Here is a 23,739-nt window from a genome sequence, read left to right as displayed (position 1 = left end):
TTCTCGCGGATGATAACGTAGAGCTATAGAGTATGATAAAGGTGGATTTATTTACCTGCTGCTAACGGCGGCGATATCGGGTGGCAAGTTTAAATTCGAGTGTAGCGGTTTCGCTGCTGTTTGTCGTACGTGTACCACAACCGTTGTATTTCTAGCATGGACGAAATCGATGCCTTTGCAAAGGTAAGGAAATGTGACAAGGAAACCTATTTTCAATGAATACGTTTCTTTGTCTAAGGAAATACCTCAGCAGGTTTAGGAGCTGCGAAACATTTGTGTTGTGTGGCCGTTACGTCTCGGGACTTCCGCACTCAATTGTTGTGGTGTAATTTTTGATGGGTTCAGCATTAGCTTGAATCACTACTAGTAGCACAATGTCGTCATAACGTTTTCTAAGAAATCGTTTGCATTGATAGTTCTCCGAAGAGAGCTACGATGCGTAGATCGATTGGCTGTGATGGAGGAAAGCTGGCACTTGATGTGTCTTGACTGCCTGGCATTGTCAGTGTTTAGTGATCCATCCACTGAAAGAAAAAGGAAATTCTTGTCGAGGGAAGTAGCAGTTAGTAGCAGGAAGTAACACGATCAGGTGTCGGGATGCCATGTGCAGAATATGTTTTTGCGAGCTGCCGTTTAGAGGTGTAACCGATCTCTCGCTATCTGTGAACCACTGTATCGCCGAACAGTGGAAGCTCAGGGCTCAGTGGGCCAACAATGGGGTGCTTCATTGTTGTGTTGCAATGACTGCATTAGGGGATTTGCCACTGTCGCCAGTTTTGGCACAAAGCGCAAGTAAAAATTAACCTGTTTGAGAGCCAAACGTATTTCTTACATGTGTTTTGGTGTGGGTCCCCTTGGACAGCTTCACTGTTCTCTGGTACTCACGCTTAAACTAAACTACTTATTATGTATCCGAGGTGTTCCACTCTGAGGAGATATTTGCTTCTACATACCATAATTCATGTTTCGTGGGTCGCTTGTTCAAATTTATCAAGGTGTGTAGTGTCATCTGCAATTATTAGGACATTGTCTAGGGATACACACTCCTAGGGTGTCTCAAAGCAAAATTTCCATGTATTTTATAAGCCACAGCTGGTGGCGATGCCACTCTAGTGCACGATGTCATATCAACATAGTTAGAGGGGTTTATGGATTATGCCGTACCAATGGGATGCTCCACTATGTTCCAGCTCCTTGTACAAGTCAAGCTTGTTAAACGTCTGACCACCATTTTGTCTAGTGGAGAATTCCTGCCCCTCGAGAGCATGCCCAGTTTCAGCTGTTCACTGCTTTGATGATATGACATCAAGACTGGCTTTGGCCTAGAGAAGCTCGCCTTTCAATTTTTGGGGAACGCGAGTTTAGCGACAGTTATAGTTTAATCTCCACATTAACACCTTCAATAACCCTAGTTCCCCCTGGAAGGATTGCTCACCTTCACATAGCAGATCCTGAAGTATCCTGCCGTGTCCTGCTCTCCAGCTGCAATAAGTTGGCTTCAACCAGTTGCAGCCCAAAAGTGGCCTGTGGCCGAATGTTGATTTCTACGAAGGCTGACGGCAGTCGCACTATTCGCTGTCCTCAGAAAATGGCGATCATAGCCAATTCATGAATCTGAAGGTGTTTGCCATAGGACGTAAAACGGGTTGATAGGGCACTGAGTGACTCCACCAACAGGAGCACTCTATTGACAAACAGATTTGTCTACAGACCAGTGAAAACGTTCTGCATGGGTTCCACCTGGTAACCTTTTGTTTTACTATTAAAAGGTTTTGCTATTAAATTTTTGTTGCTGTGTCTGAGGAAATTGTTGTCTGTTGTTTATTTCCCTGCCTCGGGTTGCATCTTTGTCTGATAACCTTTGTTTGTCTATGGCACGCCGTTGTCTGCTTCTCTTATTTTGAGAGGTGGACAGTGCACCTCCTAGGAACTTTTCTGACAACATTCGCGTCACAAATCTTTCCCCTGACCGTACCCACCACGCTCGTAATTTGTGTACTGACTACCATGTGCTCGACAGTCGCTGTCCAAAGAATGTCGGCACATTCTGTTTACTCCCTGACATCTGAGACGTCTGGTGTTTCCTTCGGGTCACTGGACATGTAGGTCGGCCCCTTGCTTCTAAATGGTACCCTTGTACTACCCCTCATGCAAATTTCAATGCTGGGTGCCTATAATGAGAGGGGGGGTTCTCTGCCGTCCAATCAGGCAACCCACAGTACAAATTGTCCTTGCCTCTATCCTTCCGGCTTAGCTCTCTTCTTGCGCCTTTCCAGCAAACGGCACAGCTCTACAGCTCTCGGTTGCGAATTTTCCCCAACGTTGGTTGCTCTTCCTGACGTTGCAACGTTTATTGGTAACCGGTGTCTCGGGGGCATAGAAATCGTTGGGGGATTTTCTCAGTTCTTCATAGTTCAGCTTATTTGTAACTGTGGTAGTGCGATTCATCACTGAATCTTTCTCGTCCGGCGCACCTTGATGTTTCTTGTCCTTGCGCTAGTAAATTTCAAATCAGTCCTCAGATATTTCTCTGAGCTGTTCGAAGTGATTCTAGTTGCCGCTGATGTATTCTGTATTGGGATGTGTTGGAATGCAACCTATACACAGTTAACAAATGGACGGGGGGATGTACAAGTGTACCATCCTGGATGTTAGGTGTGGCTGTTTCCCTCTTGATGGAAATTCGGCTTTATCAAGAACTACGACTCTCGCATTCAGTCGATAGTAGGTTTCTTAAAGAAGTAAATATGTTTTAGTTACAGCTGGCTTGTGGAAACAGTACTTCACTTGCAGTTACTGTTTTCTTATGTAACTTTTGTTAGAACTGCATTCACCAAGTTGAAGAAGCTAAGTTACTATGCAGTTACCTTTAACCAAATGACAGCTGAGCAAGTGCAACTCTCAAACGCCTTACTTTAACACTTGTATTGTCAACACAATTACATTACGTGAAGCATGGAAGGGCTCAAAAAAGAGACGCAAAAACTAACATGCAATCCTGGTGCACAAGTGAGCTTCCACTCTCACGAGCCAGAAAAACCTCTTCCCTCGCCTGCACAGTCTGCAGCGTCATCTCATCCGCTCAATGGTGAGGGGCAAGCATTCTTTCTACAGTTACATTTGGCGCGGTGTGTCCAGTGCCTGACGTATAGCAGTCAATCAATCGCCTTGCTCCCGCGCTGTAGCAGACGATTCTCGGTAGCCAATAAAAATGGTCAGAGCAGCTGACGTTACAACATGCCAGACGGAGCTGGGAGAGTTTGCTGCCGCTGTTGCGCATTCTTGTCAACAAATTTTCTCAGGAAATGTGCACTTCCTAATGGAAATATGTGCCAGTCCAAAGGCATCCCTTCCAACGCAAAAATGTTCTTCAACTGGAGTGCTGGAGCTTACTCGCTGTGACGTTCTGATGGACGATCAAACGATGTTTACAAAAATATGGTATAATGGCATGGAAAAATATAGTGCTATGTAAGTAAACCCCCTAATTACAGTTACAAGCTGTTGTAACTTAGTTTCCACCATGACAGCTCCCATTGGTCCCCTTGGAGCATATATACTTCAGGCATGAGAGTTAACTGTGCACCTCATATAGCTTTCAGCACATACACTGGTATGCACCACAGAGCAGAGAGAGAAAAAAAAGGATTTTTGTTCATTAATTGTGTACCCACTTTTTCATCGGTTGCATCACGCTTCGATTCCTTGCACGGTGTTAATGTTTAATTCATTTCTCAGAGACTTGCTGCGAGGACGGGGAGCCGTGGTGAGCACCTCAGTCGCTTCAACAGACTTGCTGACACTGGGTTGCACAAGCGCTCCTGCAATGTTTTGGGCAGAAATGCTTCTGCTGAAGATCCCAAGAGTGGTAAGTGCCCACCTTAAAGGAGTGCAGAGGGCCATCGAAAAAAAATTTCAGATTAAGACGTCTGATGAAAGTGTGTGTGTCAGTTTATCGAATAGCGCGAAATGTTTTGATGTGTGCAATTTGCTTCCCAGAAGAAAAAAAACTCACATAACCATAGCTCTGCGCGTTCACCCTTAACTCACCACTCCGGATGTAACGAGGAGGAGAACCATGATGCCATGTCACCGATTACGTTACACACTCCGCGCATTCTGGTTCGCTGGTCAGTGGAGGTCAGCACCCTGTCCCTTTGCCGCCGTAAACCAGTTTTGCCAGTTCCCCCGGAGAATTGGGGATAGAAGGAGTGGCCCAATCATGACCGAGCCAGGAGCAATGCTTTTTAAGAATCCTGAACAGCCGAGTAGCAGACAGCATTTCTCTGAACCAGTCAATATGGACTGTGTAGCGTCAGTGCGAGATCGCAGGCAGATCACAGGCTGCTCTCCACCACTGTTGTGCACTGTCACTTTTTACAGCGTACTTTAAATTTAATTTCTGCAATAATTATGACTCTGTGAGGTGAATTACTTGTCATTGTGCATCTTATTGGCCTGCTTAACAGTTTTATAGAAAGAAAACAGCGTGTTAAAAATGACTTCTGTGCTACTTTAAGAGGGGCTGAATTTCACATATTGCTTACCGCTAGGCTCAATATTGGGTACTCATTCAATACCCAGAGTTATACTGGAATATAGCAAGCTTGAATTTGTATGGTAGTTGTGTCAAAATTTGATGATGATTGTGTGCTTGTAATTTTATGCATCAGCAGGTATTGCTACTGACTTTTAACACATGCATATGTAGTTGGGCAAACAATGTTTCTAGAGGCATGTCTCATAATATCCTCTTTAATTGCTATTTTATGTAGTATAATATAGGATCTCTGCAAGAGACAGTGTATACATTACTCTACATGTGTGGCCTCTAAATCTGTAGAGCATTTCTTTTCAGAGAAAGTGCATTTCGTGCATCAGAAACATCGCAGATCTGTGTTGTGTGTTCCATAATGATGAGTGCTTAGCTATTTAGTATATCCGTCTTGTCCGCAGAGGAGCACGATTTCTGTATTCCTTGTATCACCATGACAATGGAACTGTCTTTCATTCCCTTCCCTGAGCACGATATCATGAATGCTCGTTGCACATAAGCACAGTAATCTCAAGGCCACACCGTGAGGCATGTTTGTCTCCTTAAATGTCTTGTATCAGTCTATCTTGAACAGCGGGTTTCACAAATCATGGCATTAATAATGAAGTGCTATTTTAGGTTTGAACACTGTGCTGTACTTGTGTGTTACTTTTGTTACATACCCTGCTCTGGTCTTCAGTTGCTTTGTTTACTGTATAAGTAGTAATTTTCGCAAAATTCGCGAGCGCTTGTTTCTTCGCGAATTTAAAGTTCCACGAAATATTCGAACCAATGACAGAAAAATACGAGAACGAAATATGTAAGAAATAAGACCCGACACGCTGAGGTACGAGGTTTGTTGCACTATTACACTGCATTGTCTCACAAATTGTTCAGTTCTTCTCCGTTGACAGTGGAGATAGTAGTCCAGCCATCATGAATCTCGTGCGGATGTCTGCGTCCCATGTTTCCACTTCCTTGTAAGCCTGGATCTTCCAGCCATCGTGTATGGGTTTCAGCATGCTGTCACACAGATTGGCCATTGCCTAAGTTATAGAATCACTATCCTATTCCAAATTGTACCTGCTCCGTGTACCAGATACCAGCCGAGCAAGGACCCCTTAATCGCAGCTCTCTGAGTCAGAAGGACTTTAAAGGTAGACGTATCGAACGGGTGTCTGCCCAGTTGTGATACCTTTTGTTAACTTCTTCACGGAAGTTCAACGTTTAGAGCTCCTAAGGCGCCCGGTGCAGGGTCGACAATTGCCGTACCGTGAATTTAAGGTTCCGCGAATTATTGCCTTGCCCTGCTATTCACAAATTTGTGAATTATTGAGCACGCGAGTTTAACGACTTATACAGTATTCTACCATGGGTTATATTCCCCTAGATGATGTTGCTTCAGGCAGCAACGTAAAGGTGTCTCCACCAAAGAGGCAATGTCTGTCAGAGGACAAGGAGAATCTCACTGAGCAGAGACCCAGAGGTCTGGCCGCACTTCGCTCTGGAGCCTGGAGAGACTTCGATAGTAACGGTAAGTGTACTGAGCCCAGCTAGGCCTTTGGTGGGTTTGAGTAGTTCTTTACAACTGAACCTCATGACTCTGGCACATGGTCTGTTCATGCTGCCATCAAGGGTGTCAAATGCTGTAGAAAAATACGACAGTTAATTTTGTCTCGTTTTAACGCATAAAAGTTTTGCCTGCGATGTCACAAAATAATTTAGCTTGCCTGTGATGATCTGCTGCAGAAAAGGGAGAACAAGAGCAGAACCTAAAGGTCTCTGTAACGTCCAGATCGACTACAGTTGAAGATGAGAAGCCAAAGGCGAAGGGCCTGGCAACTCTCAGGTCTAAGACTTCTAGTACCCGAAAAGAAGAGCCAGCTGCAGAAACTGTAAAGGGATGGGATCCAAAAGTACTGGCTTCACTAGTAAGCAACTTGACCTTCGCATTGTCTTGTAGTTTGGTCGCCTGCTTTGCACGCTTGTTTTGTGCATTCATTTGTGCACCGTGTTTGTTTTTTACATTGTGCACCATGCCTTCCTTTTTTTTTCTTGACATCATCCTGGATGTCATTTGAGCATTGTTGTCTGATTTGTCACGTTTGCCTGGTTGAACCTCTGCGTGCGATAAGAGTTTGAGTCGACCTATCCTCTTTTCCAAGTGCTTGCTGCAATGGCATCTTAGTACCTGCATGTAGCTCTTAACAAAACTTCAAGATTGTACGATAATTTATTGACTTGCCACAGGGAAATAAGAAACAGGAAATGTCATGTGTGTCAATGGGACGGACAGTTATATCAGGCATATTTTCTAAACACTCACACTGCCCTTGTAGTTGAGTCTCCAGTCCTTTCCGTTACAACGCGGAAATATAAACAACGCCAAGACGCAGTTTGCGATTTCATCTGATAATGTCATGCAATAAAGCTGCCAATCCATTGCTTCCAAAAACCATGCAGATAACAAAAATAAAATCACTGATTTCGCTGCTCGATAAGTGTGGTACATTCTTCCAGGTTTTAACAAAACGAAATAGAACGTTAACGGACTGGGACACTGATGTCAGTTGAGAAATGGTGACAGCGTGAGGGGGATAGGAAAAAGCGGCCGCAAAACTTGCGCAACGCTAGAAAATTTTACATTTTCACATGTTTTTTACTGGGGCACCGAAAAGTGCTGCGGTTTCGATTCTAGGACTGGACTGCTCAGGGTTGTGCTCTACAACTTTGCAATTGTGCGGTCAATCTATTTTCACTACTTGTGAAAATTAATTATGAAAGTTAATTAACGACTGCACCAATTACTGATACACCAGCACCTCTGAGTAGGCCCCATTGGGAATAGATGTACTCAACGACTATTCCGAAAGAAAAACAAACCGCGGATTTAATAAAATGCTGGTCAGTCTTACGTGACGCACCCTGTACGGTACTACTTTAGAAATGCAGTACATTATCTAGAGGGCCTTGTGTTTTGGGGTTAAACCCAGCAACCTTGTTTTTACCCCCTCCCCTTTTTGTTACAGCTCTTGAAATAAGGCCCGATTTTTGCACCCCGTTTTCCAAAAACCATAAAACCCGAAAACACAACGGCAAAATCATCTATGTACAGCTGCAGCTGTAGATGCACGTGCATGCTTTGCATGAAATGGTCATGTGCCCTGTGGTCAATGTGTCTTGTGTCAGGAGGCCCAGGGTTTCAGCAAGACCCCTTCTGCGTCCAAGCTCACATATGCCTTCCAGAAGGACCATGAGGGCAACACATCTGCTTCCACGCCACCGCCGCCACCACCTCCTCCCCCTTCGTCTGGACTTTCATCTGCTCGGAAGGAAAAGTTATCAAGTGCTACCGTGGCTCTTGCTCCACCTAAACCAGCTAGGGCAGTGCCGAGGCCTGCAGCCCCTGCTGCATCCGTTGTTACGTCTACTGTTGCTTCTGCTGCTGCTGCAATTGCAGCCAGACAAGGTGATTATAGCATTTCGTCATACGCAAAGAATTAGAAAGCAGTCTCTTCAGAAGTGAACCAATTTTTACAGAAATTTATTTACAGGCACCACAAAATTGACATTACGTTTAAGTAGCATTTGAGATACCATATTTTACGTGCAGCTGCAAGGGCTGGTTCAGCAAAGCAACCTGCACCTGATGTTGCCAGACCAAGCACACCTGATCCCAGCACCCTGTCTGTACGAGAGCGTAGGGGGTTGTTTGATGCCCCCAAAGATGCAGCAAGGCCCTCATGTCCCTCCCCTGCTCCTGAGTTGATGTCAGTGTCACAAAGGGCAGCGCTGTTTGAGCAAGCAGCTGTGGCACATGCCAAGGACGCTGCAAAGTCTCGTTTTGGCCGACCTGCTAGTAAGTATTGTGAGGCCCTGTAGGTGCGTTGGCTTCGGCTGATGGTTAGTGAATGGCTCCAACACACCCCTTGACCTGATTTAATTGTGGGCTGAGGTAGTCAGAGCGAGTGGGGATGCCTGTAGCAGTGGTGGTTGGTGCCATGTCAAGCCCTGGCAGATGGGTTTAAGGGCTCCAATACCATCCCATACATAGTACAGTTGACAGTTTGGAATGCCGTTGCATCAATATTGCATGGATAACAATTCTTCTTACTCATGGAAAATTGGGACTACGAAATGTCCCTGGCTGACGTATAATTACATGACTAGAGTGGAGAAACTCTGTAGTTGTCGTCATAAATGTTGTAGTACGTACTTGATAAATAATGCAGCACGAAGACACATGTGGGGAGATACTTATGTTATGGAGTTTTGTTACATGTATTTAAGTGTGTTCTAGAATAACCTTCCGTTAGTTGTGAGTATGCAGTTCTCCTGTTTGGTCTGACCATCCTGTCTTCGTGGTGCTTTATTTATGAAATATAGTTAGACCCTGATGTTTTAGGGTTAAACCCGATTTTTCCACGAATTGAGGTTCACCTATCTAGGGTTAAACCCGATTTCTACCTGCAAAACTGCACCTAGGCTAGGCACCTCAAGGCATCGACATACTAGTTTCTCACAAAATATGCGACTGCCCCTTACTTCTGGCACTCTGGATAAATGGTACAGTGAACGTTTATTCTACAATAATGCCCGATTTCTCCCCGAACTCAGTCTGATGGTAATTTTTCTGCCCGAATTTGCATGAATTTTCTACATCAATTTAATGACCCGATTTCTACCCCCCCGAATTTGGAAAAATATAAAACCCGAAAACTTCAGGGTCTAAATATAGTTACATCTTCAAGTGCACCTAAAACTGAAAAGAGTGTATCATTGGGTAAATGTCACTTCCCTGTCAAAGAAGCTAAGGCGCGGGCTAAGGCGTCCTGTTTGGTGGTGGTAGACAAGGTCGTCCTGTTGACTGGGAGGTGGTGGGTTCAAATCCTACCACCGGTTGTGCTGTCTGAAGTTTCCCTGGGTTTTCCAAAGACTTTCCAGATGAATGTCGGCACAGTTCCCCCTGACGTCGGCCCAGGATGCATACTAACCTCCCCATCTGTCCACATCTGTACGACGCTCATAGCCACAGTTACTTCATGACGCTAACACGGAAGAAGAAAAACATCACGTTTTGTCGGGGCACAGCCTAATTGTTAGAGACTGAAGTTTTCTGGAAATATTTTTTTCTAAATTCGGGGGGTAAAAATTGGGTAAATAAACATGTGCACTAAATTCATGCGTTGAATTGCGGGGAATGCCCGAATTGCATAAATGCGTGCAATTCGGGTGAAAAAACTTTCAGTATGCTAAATTCGGGGAGAAATTGGGCTAACTGTAGTGGTTTGGTACAAATTGTGATGTAACTGCATTTGCTGCCAAACAAGTAAGTTAGTGCATTTCTACAGACATCCGAGTGAGGGCAATTTACCGGTTAAAAATTAGGTTTTGCCCTAAAGAGCAACCTTCAATTCCGGGTGCAAATTCAGGGAAGAATCGGGTAAAACCCTAAAACTTCATACTCTTACTTATAGTGTAAAACCAGTCAGTCAGAGCTCAAGGATTAAGGTTAGTCGCATACCCTCGGGAACTCTGGTGCATCACCCTGTGTGATATGATACAAGGTCACTGGCGTGTCCTATGCGGAAATGTATTGATGTATAGCACGCACTCATATATAACACTGCGGACTATTTTTTCAACATTTTTCGTGTATGTGTAACACACGTGTTATACACCGAAAATTAAGGTATATTTGTTACTTTCCTTCCAGAACGGAGAAGCATAGGTCGCAGAGCGTCTATACCAAAGCCAGCTGCTCAGCCTGTCTTGGAACATGTTGCTGAATATGGAAGTGAGCAAGTTAGCTCAGTCAGGCAGGCAGAACAGTACCAAGTTGAACAGGTGAAGTCTCAGGAATTTGTGTCGCAGGCCCATAAGTTTCAAGATGTAAGAAAAATCTGTTTTAGTTTCATGTATACTATTTCATTTGAATTTTTGTTCAATATATTTCAATTACCAGTCTTTCCCAAAAGGCAGACCTTCAAAAGTAAACCGTAATGATGTCATACATGAATTATCATAGTGAATGAGGATGCTGATCAAAAAGTATCCAGAATTATTTATATCTAAAACGATAAAATATGTATAAATTCAAAACTTCGTCACCATCGACATCACAATTCGGAAGCCACACCCTTAGGCCAGTGCCGTTTCCGTTTTCAGTGTCCGAAACATTTTGTGACACCTGCAAAGAGAAGTCTTGTCACACTTGTTTGCATCTTTGCAACTTTTTTATAAACGAAATTTAGTTGAAAGGAAAAATATTTCAGGTTGCTCAGGAGATATAAGCAAATGATGTGACAAGACAGTCCCTTGCTGTTTCCAAAAGAGACCTCCCAAAGTGTTTCGGACTGTGGGAACAATGCTGGGCAATATGCATACTTTCTGTAGGAGACGACCTCTAAGGAGACCAAGTTTGAAATTTGTTTCTGTGTGTCTGTAAATCCATTTTGGATACTTTTTGATCAGTCATTGTATCACCTTGTGTCATGCATAATTGATATCTCTTGCACATATGTAATAGTGATTTTCCCTGGTTGTTTTAAATTAGCAGCTGAACTGTCGTAGCATTAATCCATGCACAAGTGTCACAATCGAGATGTATCAATCATTATGGTAAATGATGTTGCCACTTTGCATTTTTGCTGTCCTCATAGTTATCAGAAAACAGTGGCCCGGAGGAAGAGCTTAGTGAAGAATCATATTCTGAATGTGAGGAAGAGGACGAAAGTCCCGAAGTGCAGGAACCGGCAATCATCGAGTCTTCGTTGAACTTTTCCACAGAGGGCGAGGTATGCTAAGCCTTACTACATGTATTAGAAGACTCGTTTATTTCATTGTAGGTGATTGTGGAAAAAAAGAGAGAGGGTGACAGTTCCGCACAACTGTGGTATTTCCATCGACAGGCACATCCTACGGCAAAGCTATAACAATGACAATAGACATGTGTACTATGCTGTTAGTTTCGTTAAATAGTAGGGCTGTGCAAATATTCGAAAATTTCTAATATCGAATCAAATAGTCACATATTCGATCTGGCTGTTGAATCGAATGACAATATTCAAAAATATTCTAGATGTTTTTTAGTCTCTTTTTTTTTTTTCGAATATCGCGTTTGTGGGTGATCGTTCGTCGTGGGTAAGTGCACAAAGAGATGGGTCTTACGGATGCACTTTGGTTTGTATCACGATGGGCGCCATCGCAGCGCCTATCGTAGATCGCCAGATTGCTGCACCACAGTATTTGTAAGCTTGCACGTCATGGCAGTGGCGGTGCGCTTCCGTATTGGCAGATGGCGCCAAGCATGTGCGCTGAGTTATCCAATGCGCCTGGGCACAGCTGCAGCGAGCGACTTCCGAAAGCGCGGCAAATGGCAACGTCGGTGCAGCATTTGATCACTCGTTGCTTTGGATAAGTGCGTATCTGTGCTGGTGACAGCGTTGATTGTGCGTGAACCAAATGGCAACGTCTAGCGGCGGTGATGGAACATGAAGAAGCGTCATTTCGGAACGTTTTTGATCATCGGGATGGCGCATCAAAATGTTCAACGTGTGGTTTGTTGCTAAAAACTCTGATGGGAACTACTACCACGCTGGTAAACCACTTACAATGACACCCTGCGCAATTCCAGTGCTTTGTAAACCCACGTGCCCAGTCCCAGACCACAAGGCCGGAGTCTTCTGCCAAGAAACGGCACGCAGAAAGTGACATTGCGTCATTCAGTGGCTTCAAACTAAAACTTTTGCTCTCCACATACACTAACGATAACTAGGAAAATTGTGTCCTTCATCGTGAGTGGCATGCCTTCCTACAGTATTGTGGACGAGCCAGGGTTTCGCGATCTCCTAAACTGTGTCATTCCCAAATGCGATGTTCCAGTTCGGAGTACCTTTCCGCGGTCAGTCATACCTCAAATGTTAGAAGCAGCGAAAAAACGCGTGGACTGCGTAAAAACCCCGGGTAGGTGGTTACCGACAACGCACACAATTTTGCATAGATTGAGAAGTTACCGGTCAAAAAGAACTCGTTACAACTTAAGTTACCATCTGCAAAATGTAACAAAGTTAATAACAAAGTTCTTCAGCCTGAAATGTAACTCGCAGTTACTGAGTTACCTAGAAAAAAGAACGAGTTACTTCCAAGTTACTTCGGACACAAAATAGCATTAGCAGGTGCGGCGCGCGTGAGCAGTTGAGTTAGACCTTGAGTTACCTGCGGAGGAGTGCAACACGCTTAGATCATTTTTGTTTATGTCCAACAATAGACCCCTCCAAGTTTGTAAACAAATGACGTCATAGTGTTCGACAGTGCCACAAATTTGGTAGAATTGAACTACACTCGAAGCTAGAGGTGAACAAGGTTGCGCCCGAAAGCCACGGTCTTAAGGGGATTACAATATGGTCCCTTAAAGGGATGCGACCCTCGGTCCTGCTTTTCTTTCAATGGGAGGCAGCAAACAAGTGCCTGTTCGTGGAACCCAGCCCTCTCCTTCCGATTTGTTTCAGTTTCAGTCTGTCTACTAATATCATGATGACGTTTCTCTGGTAGAGGTCTATTCGAACACTTTGCATCTTACTCCCTGTGGGCGCACAATGGTTCAGCTTCATTTCAATGACAGCGGTTCTTACTTCCTGAATAAAATACTGTCATTGATTGAATATCACGTTTTATGGCAAAAAATACCATGAAGGCACCTGAGAGAAAACAAGAAAATATGTGGACGTGAGTGAAAAGCGAGTTAAAAGTAACTTGCAACTTAACTTAAGCTACTTTGGCAAAGTTACCTGAAAAAGTAAGTTGAGTTCCTCTGAAAGTTACCACGGCGCAAAACTACCGAGTTAAGTTACAAGTTACCAAAAAAACGAACTTGGTTACAGTAACGAATTGCCTCAAACTCTGCAATTTTGTGGCAGCTGTCTCGCGCAAAAACTGGACAAATATCGAAAAACAACTTCTGGAAGCTTCTGAATCTTCAAATTAAGCTATTAGCGGGGAAGCTGCAGACAATAATTCAACCGTGTGGGGAGTGTTCGAAAAGCTAGCAACAACAAGTAAGGGAGCGTCTTGGGGAAATGTCCACAACACATCAGGTTGCTCAGTACCTTGAATCGCCGTTGCTATCTAGACAGGATAACTCGCTAACCTGATGGAAAGCAGTAGGACAGACGAGGTACCTGAGACTATGTAAGGCAGCCCGGAACAACCTTCCAATACCAGCAACACAAGTTGCTAGTGAGACTATTTTCAGCTTATAGCAATACAGTTACAAATCGTCACACAGCTCTCTTGCCGGAGAATGTTGAGCAGTTAGTGCTTTTGCATGGAAATAACCTGTGAATGTTAACAAAAATTGTGTATCTTATCTGCTTTATTAAAAGTAAGATGTATATTCGATTTGGTTGTCTTCCATATTCGATTCGATCTTGAAAATCACTATTTGCACAGCCCTATTAAATAGATAATCCTGATTAACATTATACAGCTCCCAATTAATGGCTTCTCTTCATGAGAGGGTGGGATGGAAACGAGCTTTTGAGGTTAAAGGGTAGTTTGACGCATATTTCAGCAAGTGCTCTTGGGCGAGGTTTTGTGAAAATACTATGAAAAACCCTGTGATTTTGATTGGAATAGTATATTATGGCCATAGGCCTTCAAATTTATTACGAAAAATATGCTGCCTTTGCTTTGGTAGTTTTCGAGTCTAAATAACAAAAAATTACCTTAATTTATGCATCACACGTATCTAAGCTACCATAGTGTGTGGCAACAACTTTTGAGTGTTACCCTTACTTACTTTTGGTGGTTACTGATTTTTATGTCATGCAGCCCACTTTGAAAAATTAAATAACACTTTCTTGCTGAGCACCCTGCTGGCTTTGACTTGTGGTTTGTTATTCATCTAAATGAAGCTTGGATGCTAGTTCTGTTCTTTCTATTTATTTTTCTCAGAAGGTGCCAATGCATTTACTATAGCTTTTCTGAACATTTGTCCAACGTGCACTTCACTAAACTGAAACACGCACACACAAATTAAAAGCACAATGAGCTCACTCAGAAAGCAATGAAACACTTTTTCTTCTCAGTCTTGGCATTATTTGCATTAGTGGACATTTCCACTATTTCTTACTGTGCTGTGATGCATTGTACATGTACATAACAGAGTCACTGCAAGATGATTACACAGCACCATAAATCTTAAAATTATTCAGTTTTTTGTTGTTGTTGTTTTCTTTTTTCTCTCTTGTTTAATTGTATATGAAAGCTGTCAATCACAGAGCAGTTCATGAAGGGATTTCTCTATGGTTTTAACCTCTTGTTTGCATTATCAACCACTTTCACTGTGCACTGTGTCAAATTCCACATCTGTGTACAATGTAGGTGACATGCCATGTCAACCCATCTGGCATTATGGTACGTGTATGAATCAGTGCCCCATAAAACTCAGAGATCACTCAAATGAAACTGAGTATCATGCAAAACTTACTGGTTAATCAAACTGGTTATTTTGTTAGTGCAACATTCACTAGGGTGATGGTGTATTGTAATGCCTTCAGCACACATTTTGTAAACCTGTACTAAGGCTTTTCAGTTGACATTTATTTATTTTCATTAATTATACAATGTGAACAAGAAAGTTACAAAACTGGAAACATATAAAGTAAGAGGTCCCTTAGTGAAGACTGGTGGTGGGACCTCATGTTTTTACAAAGATAGACATTTCAGCAACTCTGTTTTCAATAAATTGGAAATGCAGATAATGAGTGCAGGGATTAAAAAGAACGACGATAATGAAGTGGTCACTGCAGTAAAATGATATTTGAAAGAAATGAGTTTATGTTTCATCAGCATTTTATGGTACACATAATCTTTTGTGTCATACGCGTCACCATTCCGCAAGTCGGCTTCACCTAACGCCTGCGTGCTTTAGGAGAAGCTCGCTTTAGAACACTGCCGCGCGACTCGCTGGTGAAAAGCACGTGCTACATCTTTTGAATCATCTCGCGTATTTGGGCAGCATTGGCCAAAAACGGAGGCACAAAAGCGTTACAACCGACCTCTTTCATTGACAGTAACGGAAAATGAACAGTCACTGTCTATTTTCTTGCCTCAATTTTTATTTTGGTTTAATTCGTTTGATACGAATTTCGAATGATACGAATTTTTTCCGCGACCCCGTGAGATTCGTATCATCAAGATTGTACTGTATAGTCTTTCATGTTTCAGGTATACATATCACAATTCATTTAAAGCACATTTTATTTATCACAATTCATTCACAAACATTATTTAATTAATGATTAAATAATGAATCACTTTCTAATGTGATTCATTAGATATGAATTGCATATCATAGCTAATGAATACATATGATATGCGATATCATATACCTAGGTTGAATATAACCCAGAATGAGTTGCACACTCATTCTGGGGTGTGTGCAACTCCCCACAATGAGTTGCACACATTCTGGATATGAATGTGTACAACAGATTCATTCTTCTCCATTGCCCACACTACCAACCTTCCCGAACCGTACTCTCCAGATCCCTTAACGAGCTGGACTCTCGCCCTCTCTCTCTCACAAAATTACTTGGTCCCTGGCCACATCCAGCCCTCCAATGCTCTGCCCTCAAAGCTCTGTTCACCTTTCTGGATACCGTTGGACTTCGGTCCTTATTGTGAAGGGGCCCATTATTCCACTCCCTGCATCACCTCCAGCAATGGGGTAGAGTATCGCCCCTGGCGATGAAACTCTCCATTCATCATCTCCCAATAAAGTTGTTGTTGTTACTAAGTGCACAGATTAAAAACAACAATGATAATGAAGTGGTTACTGCAATACAGTGATATGTGAAAGAAATGAATTTGTTTCATCAGCATTTTATGGTACATATAATCTTTTGTGCCGTATAGTCTTTCATGTTTCAGGTATACATATCACAATTCAGTGAAAGGACATTAGGTAATTGATTATGATGATGATGATTCGGGAGCTTCATTGCCAGGGGCAATACCCTACCCCATTGCTGGTGGTAATGTGGTGAAATGGAATAAAGAGTTGCCTCACCGTGTGGACCGAAGTCAATTCAGTTAAAATAAAGTGTACAGCAGTTTTAAAGAGATTTTAGACTGATGTGTCTCTTACGTGCCCCAACAGTACATACACCACCTTTGATGTTGCACTCCTTAGGTGGTACAGATGCCTGGAAACGACACCCCTGTGGTTACTCCTGTGTATTTTCAGGAACGTGACAGCGGTGAGAGTAGTAATGAAGAGTTGATTGGTGGGAAAGTTGAACTTTTGAGTACCTCGGGTGTCTCCGCCTCAAAGCTCTACCCTGACCTGCCTCCCCTTGAAGACGTCTTAGGGTAAGCCCTTGACTTTTTTTAATACTGTATCTTGTAGCGATGTGCTGCAATGTGAAGGTTCTGTTGCATGAAAAATGTAGTTGAGGGTGCTTAGTAAGGCACAAGGTATACCTCATTTACCACGTGCAGTACTTCAGCCATCACCTTCCAAGTACCACGTACTTCCTTAATTTTAGCTTGAACCTTTTGGGAAATACGGTGCATAGTGCACAATTTATACTTTGTCGCATATTTTGCAACAGTGTAGTGCAGTTGTAAATGTGCAATGACTTAAGCTTGGACATGTGTAGAGCGGACATAGCAAGAGTCGGAGGCATTACATTGAGAAGCTATACAATGACAGAACCTATAGAGATGAGATAAATTTTGGTACCCAAGGCAATGCCATAACTTCTTTTTTTTTTTTATAATTGCACCATAACTTTGATGTAAAGTTGTGTGACATACATCACAGAGATGGCAAATGTGGCCCAACCCTCGTGCTAATTTCTTACAGAAGATCTGTGTTCCATGATTACGTATTATCTAGTATTCCGTTTTAGAGGGTTGGAGAATAAGTATGTGTCAGAGGTAGTGCTTGAATATTGTGCAGCCAGTTTATAATAATCCTGCATCTTGTAAGATAATGGTTGTAGTTGATTTTTTCCTTGGGACAGCCAAACTCATATTGAGTATGATGTATTTCCATAATGCATAATGCTCTACTGCACATAAGTGTAGCAATAGTGCGTCTTTGGAGAAAAGACCCACTAGTCACACTAATTCAAAGTGTCCTTACATGCTACTAACAAAGGTGCTATATTACACCAAAATAAATTGGCAAATTGGCGAAACTCGCATGCCACGTAAATTGTAGAACACGCTTCTTTTAGTGCATGCGCGCTACAAATGAAACTGACGTGCGATTGGCAACACCATCTAGAGGGCAACAGCATACCTGCCAACTCTCCCGGGTTATCCGGGAGGCTCCCGAATTTCGTTCATTCTCCCGATTGTTTGGACGCGCCCTCGAATCTCCCAGAAAATCGGGGCCTTGGGCTTTTCTTCTCCCATTTTCTTTTAAAAGTTGGGCAAACGTATCCCTGAAGAATTAGACAGCCCGTAGCACGTGTTTCGCGGCATGACCGTCCATGGCTGGAGGTTGCGGCAGACCACGTGTTTCTATCGTCCTATCGTCAGTCCAGCCTCGTACAGTACACAGCGCTCTCCAAACAGAAGAAATACCTCCACTTGTTCCTCATACGTGCCAAATGCCTTTTTACGAGTTTTCTATTTGAGCACAACCAGGAGTGGAGCGTAAGCGACCATGTGTGACCGCTGTTCCGGAAGATGTTCTCAAAATGTGACAAGGCGAAGCGCTACAGGTGTGGACGGATGAAGACCACTGCCATTGTCGGTGAAATGGCTGCGGCTGCGCAAAAAGCAATGTTGGAGACCCTGAGACGACGCGTCTTCGCAATTGTGGTTCACGGAAGCAATGACAGTACGTCGCAGCTCCACCCGATAGTGGCTACTCATGACGTAGAGGAATCGCAATACAGTGGCAATGCTATTTCCAGGGCGCAAAATTAATGGCCCCCAGTCGCGCTGCGGTCAGTCTCCCGAATTTTTAGTTTATCAGGTTGCAGGCGCAGCTTTTAAATTCAATTTATTTTATTTTACCAACACAGTTTATCATTTATAACCTTACAATTTATTTACAATTTATCGACGAAAGCAATCCGTTGAAAGCGCCTGCTTGGAAAATGCTGCCATTATGTAGCTTTTCCGTTGACTCAATTGCACGGCTGATGGCGAATACATACCGCTCCCTGGACCGCTTATCCCTGCACCACTGGACTTGCGGGTCAGGAGGATGACTCGGTCTGTGGTGGACGGTCACAATAATGGGGGAAGAATACACGTGTTCTCCCCAGTACGTCCCCGGAATGTTGGTCGTAGTCCGATTATCAAGTTGTGATAATAACGAGGGGCCTTTATACATGACCTTCATTGGGAACAAATGGTGCCCCCAAAAAGTGGTCATAAAGTGTCATATTAATGCGTGTCGACTGTACAACTGTCAGCACCAGTGCTTTGTTTTCGATAATAACATGTTTCCTCGTTCTTGTTATTCTCATTTGTCAGTTGTGTGCATCTTCTACGTGTTGTTACAAGTGTATGCTACGTACATGTGCAGTGAATCAACCGGCTATTAGAAATTACTGAACGAAACTTGCTGTTTTAGTCCAGCTAACAGAGTGCACTTGTGACTCTCCTTCATGATGCGAGACAAAATATCGGACACACAACTGACGCAGGTCGGAGTCCTCCAGCAGCTCTTTTCCGGCATCTCCTGTTAAGAGCGTTTCTGAAGAGAAGACCAGCGTGAGCACGTCACGTAGCCCCCGTGTCCATCAGAAAACCCCACCAGAGAAGGGGCAGGAGTTGACCCATACCCTAAGCATGTACCGCAGACAGCAGAAGTTCAGCGCCCCATGTTCTGCTGCTCCAACTCCAGCAGTGTTTCCAACTCCTCAAGTACAGCAACCACAAAGGGAGGGGGAGCCTGCTACTTTGGAACAGGATGTGCACGCCAAAATACGGGTGAGGAACTGGTATCTGACTCAGGAGGCCCACACTGTATGCATATGTGTGATCCTTAGGTATCCTGTGCTGCTACATATCGTAAAATCTGGATGCGATTTCCTGAATTGATATTTTTTTACGGACAACGTCAAAATATTCATAGAAACGATATCTTTTCTTCTTTTCGCATTGATGTAATTCACAGTGGGAGTCTGTACATAAAGCTGCATTCCCAAAGGCTCCTTTTCTTTTTTCCAATATCTAGAACAAAGACTGCAGCAAAATTCCACCTCAGTTCTTATCACCTGTCATGTACATATTGCATGAGGCATGAAAGTGAAACTGAGCAGAATGTGCGTTAACTGTGCTCGGTGTTTGTCTGTTGTACTCTGTTGGTCACGTGTCCCAAGCACCCCAGTGGTACTTGTACCATTCACTGATGCATCACATTTGGGAAAGGTCCTGGTCAGCCTCGTGCCAGAATTGTTAGGTGCATGAACCATTACGTTCAGACACTCCTAGAAACTACACATTTTCAAAGGAAAGTTCATATAGCAATTTTTCACGATCTTTTTGGGCATCCATAACGTTAATGTTTTTACCTGACATTTGTATGTGAGCGTTATGTATTGGCTGCTGACTTAACTGACCACACAGCTCATAGACAGGAACAGCCATCAAGTAGCATTAAAATTCCTGTGATATCACAATGATTCTTCCTATCTCTAAGGCACAGGATGTTGCAAATCCTCCTCTCGCTCTCTCTTTTTTAAATCTTCATCAGTATGTTGAGCCGAAAGGGAAATGAGCAAATGGAGACAGCCTTTCCAGGACCCACTTGCACGAACATTGAGGAGATTCCTCAGTGGTGTCCTCCGTAGCTTCGGTAGTGCTTTGGGCACGTGCTACTGTCCTGAGCGTTACTAGCATGGCCAAAGCTACCAAGGACACCATTGAGGAATATCCTCAACATTTGTACAAGTGGGCGCAGAAAACTAGACTTGGCAACTCCACACCAGAACACTATACAAGTTACTAAGGAAGAACAAAAAGAGAGAAGAGCAAAACGCATCAATAGGTAAAGAAAACGCAGACTGTATTGCTGATTGCAGTAGCCTGGATGTGCAAGTGGAATCAAGCCTATACGACCTCAAGGGGACAGTTGCACAAAAATCCCGATCCCATCCCAGCAGGATGGTACCAGAAAAATATTGGGGAGGATTTTGCCTTTGTTTTCCTCTCCCAAATGCACTACCAAAGGGACGATTTTTGGGGGTTTGAACCTCCTAAACTCCCCTGACTACGCCCCTCCATCCCTGGTTCCCGGGATTCACGTTTAGAAATCCCAGGATTCTAAAAACAGCTCAGGTTTCCGAACCCTAGTCATAATCAATAAATATAGTCTCATTAGCCAGGCCTCATCACCCTTCATCATCACTCTCCACCTCACACGTTTAACAAATTCTGTTATAATGAATGCACAGAATTGCGCAAGTGATTTTGCGACCTCTATCCTCTGAGTTCATAACCCATACCCATACCCAGAACCCATACAGCAAAGGTTTGTGACAGAATAGCAAAATATAACCCACGCAGTCTCGTGCCACATGAGAGGCCCCATAAAATTATACTTCTCCAGTCATTATGTTATGTAAGAAATTACATGTAGCCATGCCAATTTTCGAAGTAGAACCAGTTTACACCAGTCTTGTTTACAAGGGACTTGCTGACTTTTTGTCTTCGAATGAATAGAAGTGTGCACTCAGGCAAAGCGCTTCATGTGATTGTTTTGAGGGGTAGTCAGGTTAGGTTATTTGTTTGCTTTTCTCATTTCTCAGGTACATTGATCTACTTTGTTGCATTTTAACAGAGGCATGGCAAGGCATAAAAAAAAGTCTTGACAAGTTTCAGTAGTTGCGGTGCGAGTTTTCTATTCGTCTATAACTTGCTTTGCTGTAAATTTTTTAATGGAATTCCACAATGACGCAAATAGCCATCTTTGACGTTCATATAGGATATCCTGGAACAATGTGTCATAACCACTTTAGATTACGCTGTGTCGGCATTATGTGGCACTTGAAACGACATTTCTGCGAAGTTTTGGTGCATCATTTGCTGGCTCATCCGAACAGGGCTGATATCAAGAACCTGGAGTTTGATCTACTGGACAAAGATTACTACTATTTTATGGTGAAGGGCATTGCCTGAAGCATTGCTATTATAATTTAGGCCCTCCAGCAAGAAGCTGATGCCCAGGGTGTGGTGATGGCACAGGCAAGCCAGGCACTTGGGCTGTGCAGGTCTACTCCAGAGTTCATGGGCTCCACAGAACAGGTTGAAGGCGAAAGATTGCTGCTGCTCGCAAGTATGAATAATTTTATGTTTCAAGGTTACTTATGTATGTCATATTACATGCTGGCAGAATTCACATTACAGTTCCACATAGCCACTAAAGAACATTTCTATTTGTCCACCGAGAAGTACTATGCAGATATTTCTGTAGGATAGAAGATCTTCAAGCGCAATACACATGCAGTGTAGTGGTATAGCCAGGAACGGTCCTTTCTCTCTCTCTCTCTCTCTCTCTCTCTCTCTCTCCTTTTTTTTCCCTCCCATAGAGGCTGTGGCTTCAATGGAGGTAGGGTATGGTGCAACATCCAAAAAGAAAAGAAAAAAACATTGAATGCTTTGGCGAATCCCTCTAAGTCCAAAAGCCGTCATGCATACCAGGTAGACTAAATTGTGACCATGTTGAAGCACCTTAAGCAGCCTCTCTCACTATGGCCCTGGTACAGTGAAATGTCAATTGTTTGATTCTTTGCAACATGTGTATTTTTAAGCGTACTGTATTGCATTTCTTTTTCTTTCCTTTTTCCATAGAGCTGTGCATTTGCATCACACGTGCCACTCTATGTCATATAGACTTGTGCTTCAATCATAAATTTTTCATAAAACATGAACTACATTTGGCCAATTGATGATGAATGCCAAATCATTGCTGCAAGGGCAGGACATGATAGACCGAAACAAGTGCTCAAAAGAATCAGAAAATGCCTATTCTCTCTGTCATTTTCTTCCTCCTACATGGACAGTCCATAAAATCTTTTATCAGGATAACATAGGAGACCAATACTTTGCATGTGCAAAGATTGTGACTGGAGCCTTGGTATACACTGATACACAAATTCTCAACCGTCTTTCCAACATTGAGAGAAAGAACCTGCCTTTATGACTTTTCGAACATGCATTCTCTTGGCCTTGCTTTTTCCAACAGACCTTGGTAATATATAACCTTCATATGAATTTCATTCAAATATACCAGCGGCATAGCCAAGCGGGCAAAAGCGTCCGCTCGTTGGTTCTAGCCAAGGTCGTGCTGATGACTGGGAGGTGGTGGGTTCAAATCGTACCTACGGCTGTGCTGTTTTCGGAGGTTTTTCCTGGGTTTTCCGGCAGACTTTCCAGATGAATGTTGGCACGGTTCTCCCTGAAGTCGGCCCAGGATGCATACTAACTTCCCGATCCCCCACTCCTTCCTGCTGTCCTCCCTTCATCTGTCCACGTCTGTATGCCGCTCATAGCCACAGTCGCTTCACGGCGCTAACGCAGAATTTAAAAATAAAAAAAAAATCATTCAAATATGTTCAAGTTCGTTTCTGAATCTGATTAGTTTTGCTAGACAAATCCCACTCAATTAAGCCTTTATAAGACATGCCACACAGAGTTTTAGTGTTCCTCTGTTGTTTTTTTCCCGCATGTTGTATCTAGAGTATTTTCCAGTATTTTAGTATTTATTATTAGTATTTTAGTTTTAGTATCCAGTATTTTCCAGAAACCTAGGGGTGTTTGTCAAGTAAAAAGAGTACTTGACTGGTTGTGATCTCAATAGGTCAACGCAGACAAGCATGTCTGCGTGAGGTGGAACGTCTGAAGACTCTGGGAGCCTTTGGACCCCCTGCAACTCCCATGGGTGGTGGTACCCTGACCCTTGGTGAGGTGCAATTACCACTCAAGAGACAGTTCCTGGCTGCTCAGCTGCAAGGAAAATTAGGTAGGCTTGTTATATACGAACTACGTATTCAACAACCACTTGGGACAAAACAACTTATAATTAGAGCGTGAAGTTTGCGGGAAATTTTTTTCCCGAATTCGGGGAGTAAAAATTGGGGAAATCAACATGTGCTCTAAATTCATGCGAATTCGGGTAGAAAAACTTCCAGTATGCTAAATTTGGGGAGAAATTGGGCTCTATTACGAACTGT

At 43.2% G+C, this 23,739-nt stretch overlaps 1 protein-coding gene across 1 annotated transcript in view; it reads left to right on the top strand.

Annotated features, from left to right (window-relative positions):
* Positions 1–23,739, top strand: part of LOC135392867 (anillin-like) — a 36,737-nt gene continuing 12,998 nt past the window's right edge. Inside the window, exons 1-12 of the mRNA XM_064623564.1 lie at positions 1–183; positions 3,739–3,868; positions 5,925–6,068; positions 6,284–6,465; positions 7,724–8,003; positions 8,148–8,393; positions 10,251–10,426; positions 11,197–11,331; positions 16,785–16,909; positions 19,210–19,495; positions 21,707–21,842; positions 23,367–23,528. Of these exons, the coding sequence (XP_064479634.1) occupies positions 157–183; positions 3,739–3,868; positions 5,925–6,068; positions 6,284–6,465; positions 7,724–8,003; positions 8,148–8,393; positions 10,251–10,426; positions 11,197–11,331; positions 16,785–16,909; positions 19,210–19,495; positions 21,707–21,842; positions 23,367–23,528 (2,029 nt within the window). The 5' untranslated portion in view covers positions 1–156. The remainder of the gene's footprint in view (positions 184–3,738; positions 3,869–5,924; positions 6,069–6,283; positions 6,466–7,723; positions 8,004–8,147; positions 8,394–10,250; positions 10,427–11,196; positions 11,332–16,784; positions 16,910–19,209; positions 19,496–21,706; positions 21,843–23,366; positions 23,529–23,739) is intronic.

Source organism: Ornithodoros turicata, chromosome 1, assembly GCF_037126465.1.
Source record: "Ornithodoros turicata isolate Travis chromosome 1, ASM3712646v1, whole genome shotgun sequence".
Taxonomy (NCBI): domain Eukaryota; kingdom Metazoa; phylum Arthropoda; class Arachnida; order Ixodida; family Argasidae; genus Ornithodoros; species Ornithodoros turicata.
This window is presented reverse-complemented; position numbering and strand designations above follow the sequence as displayed.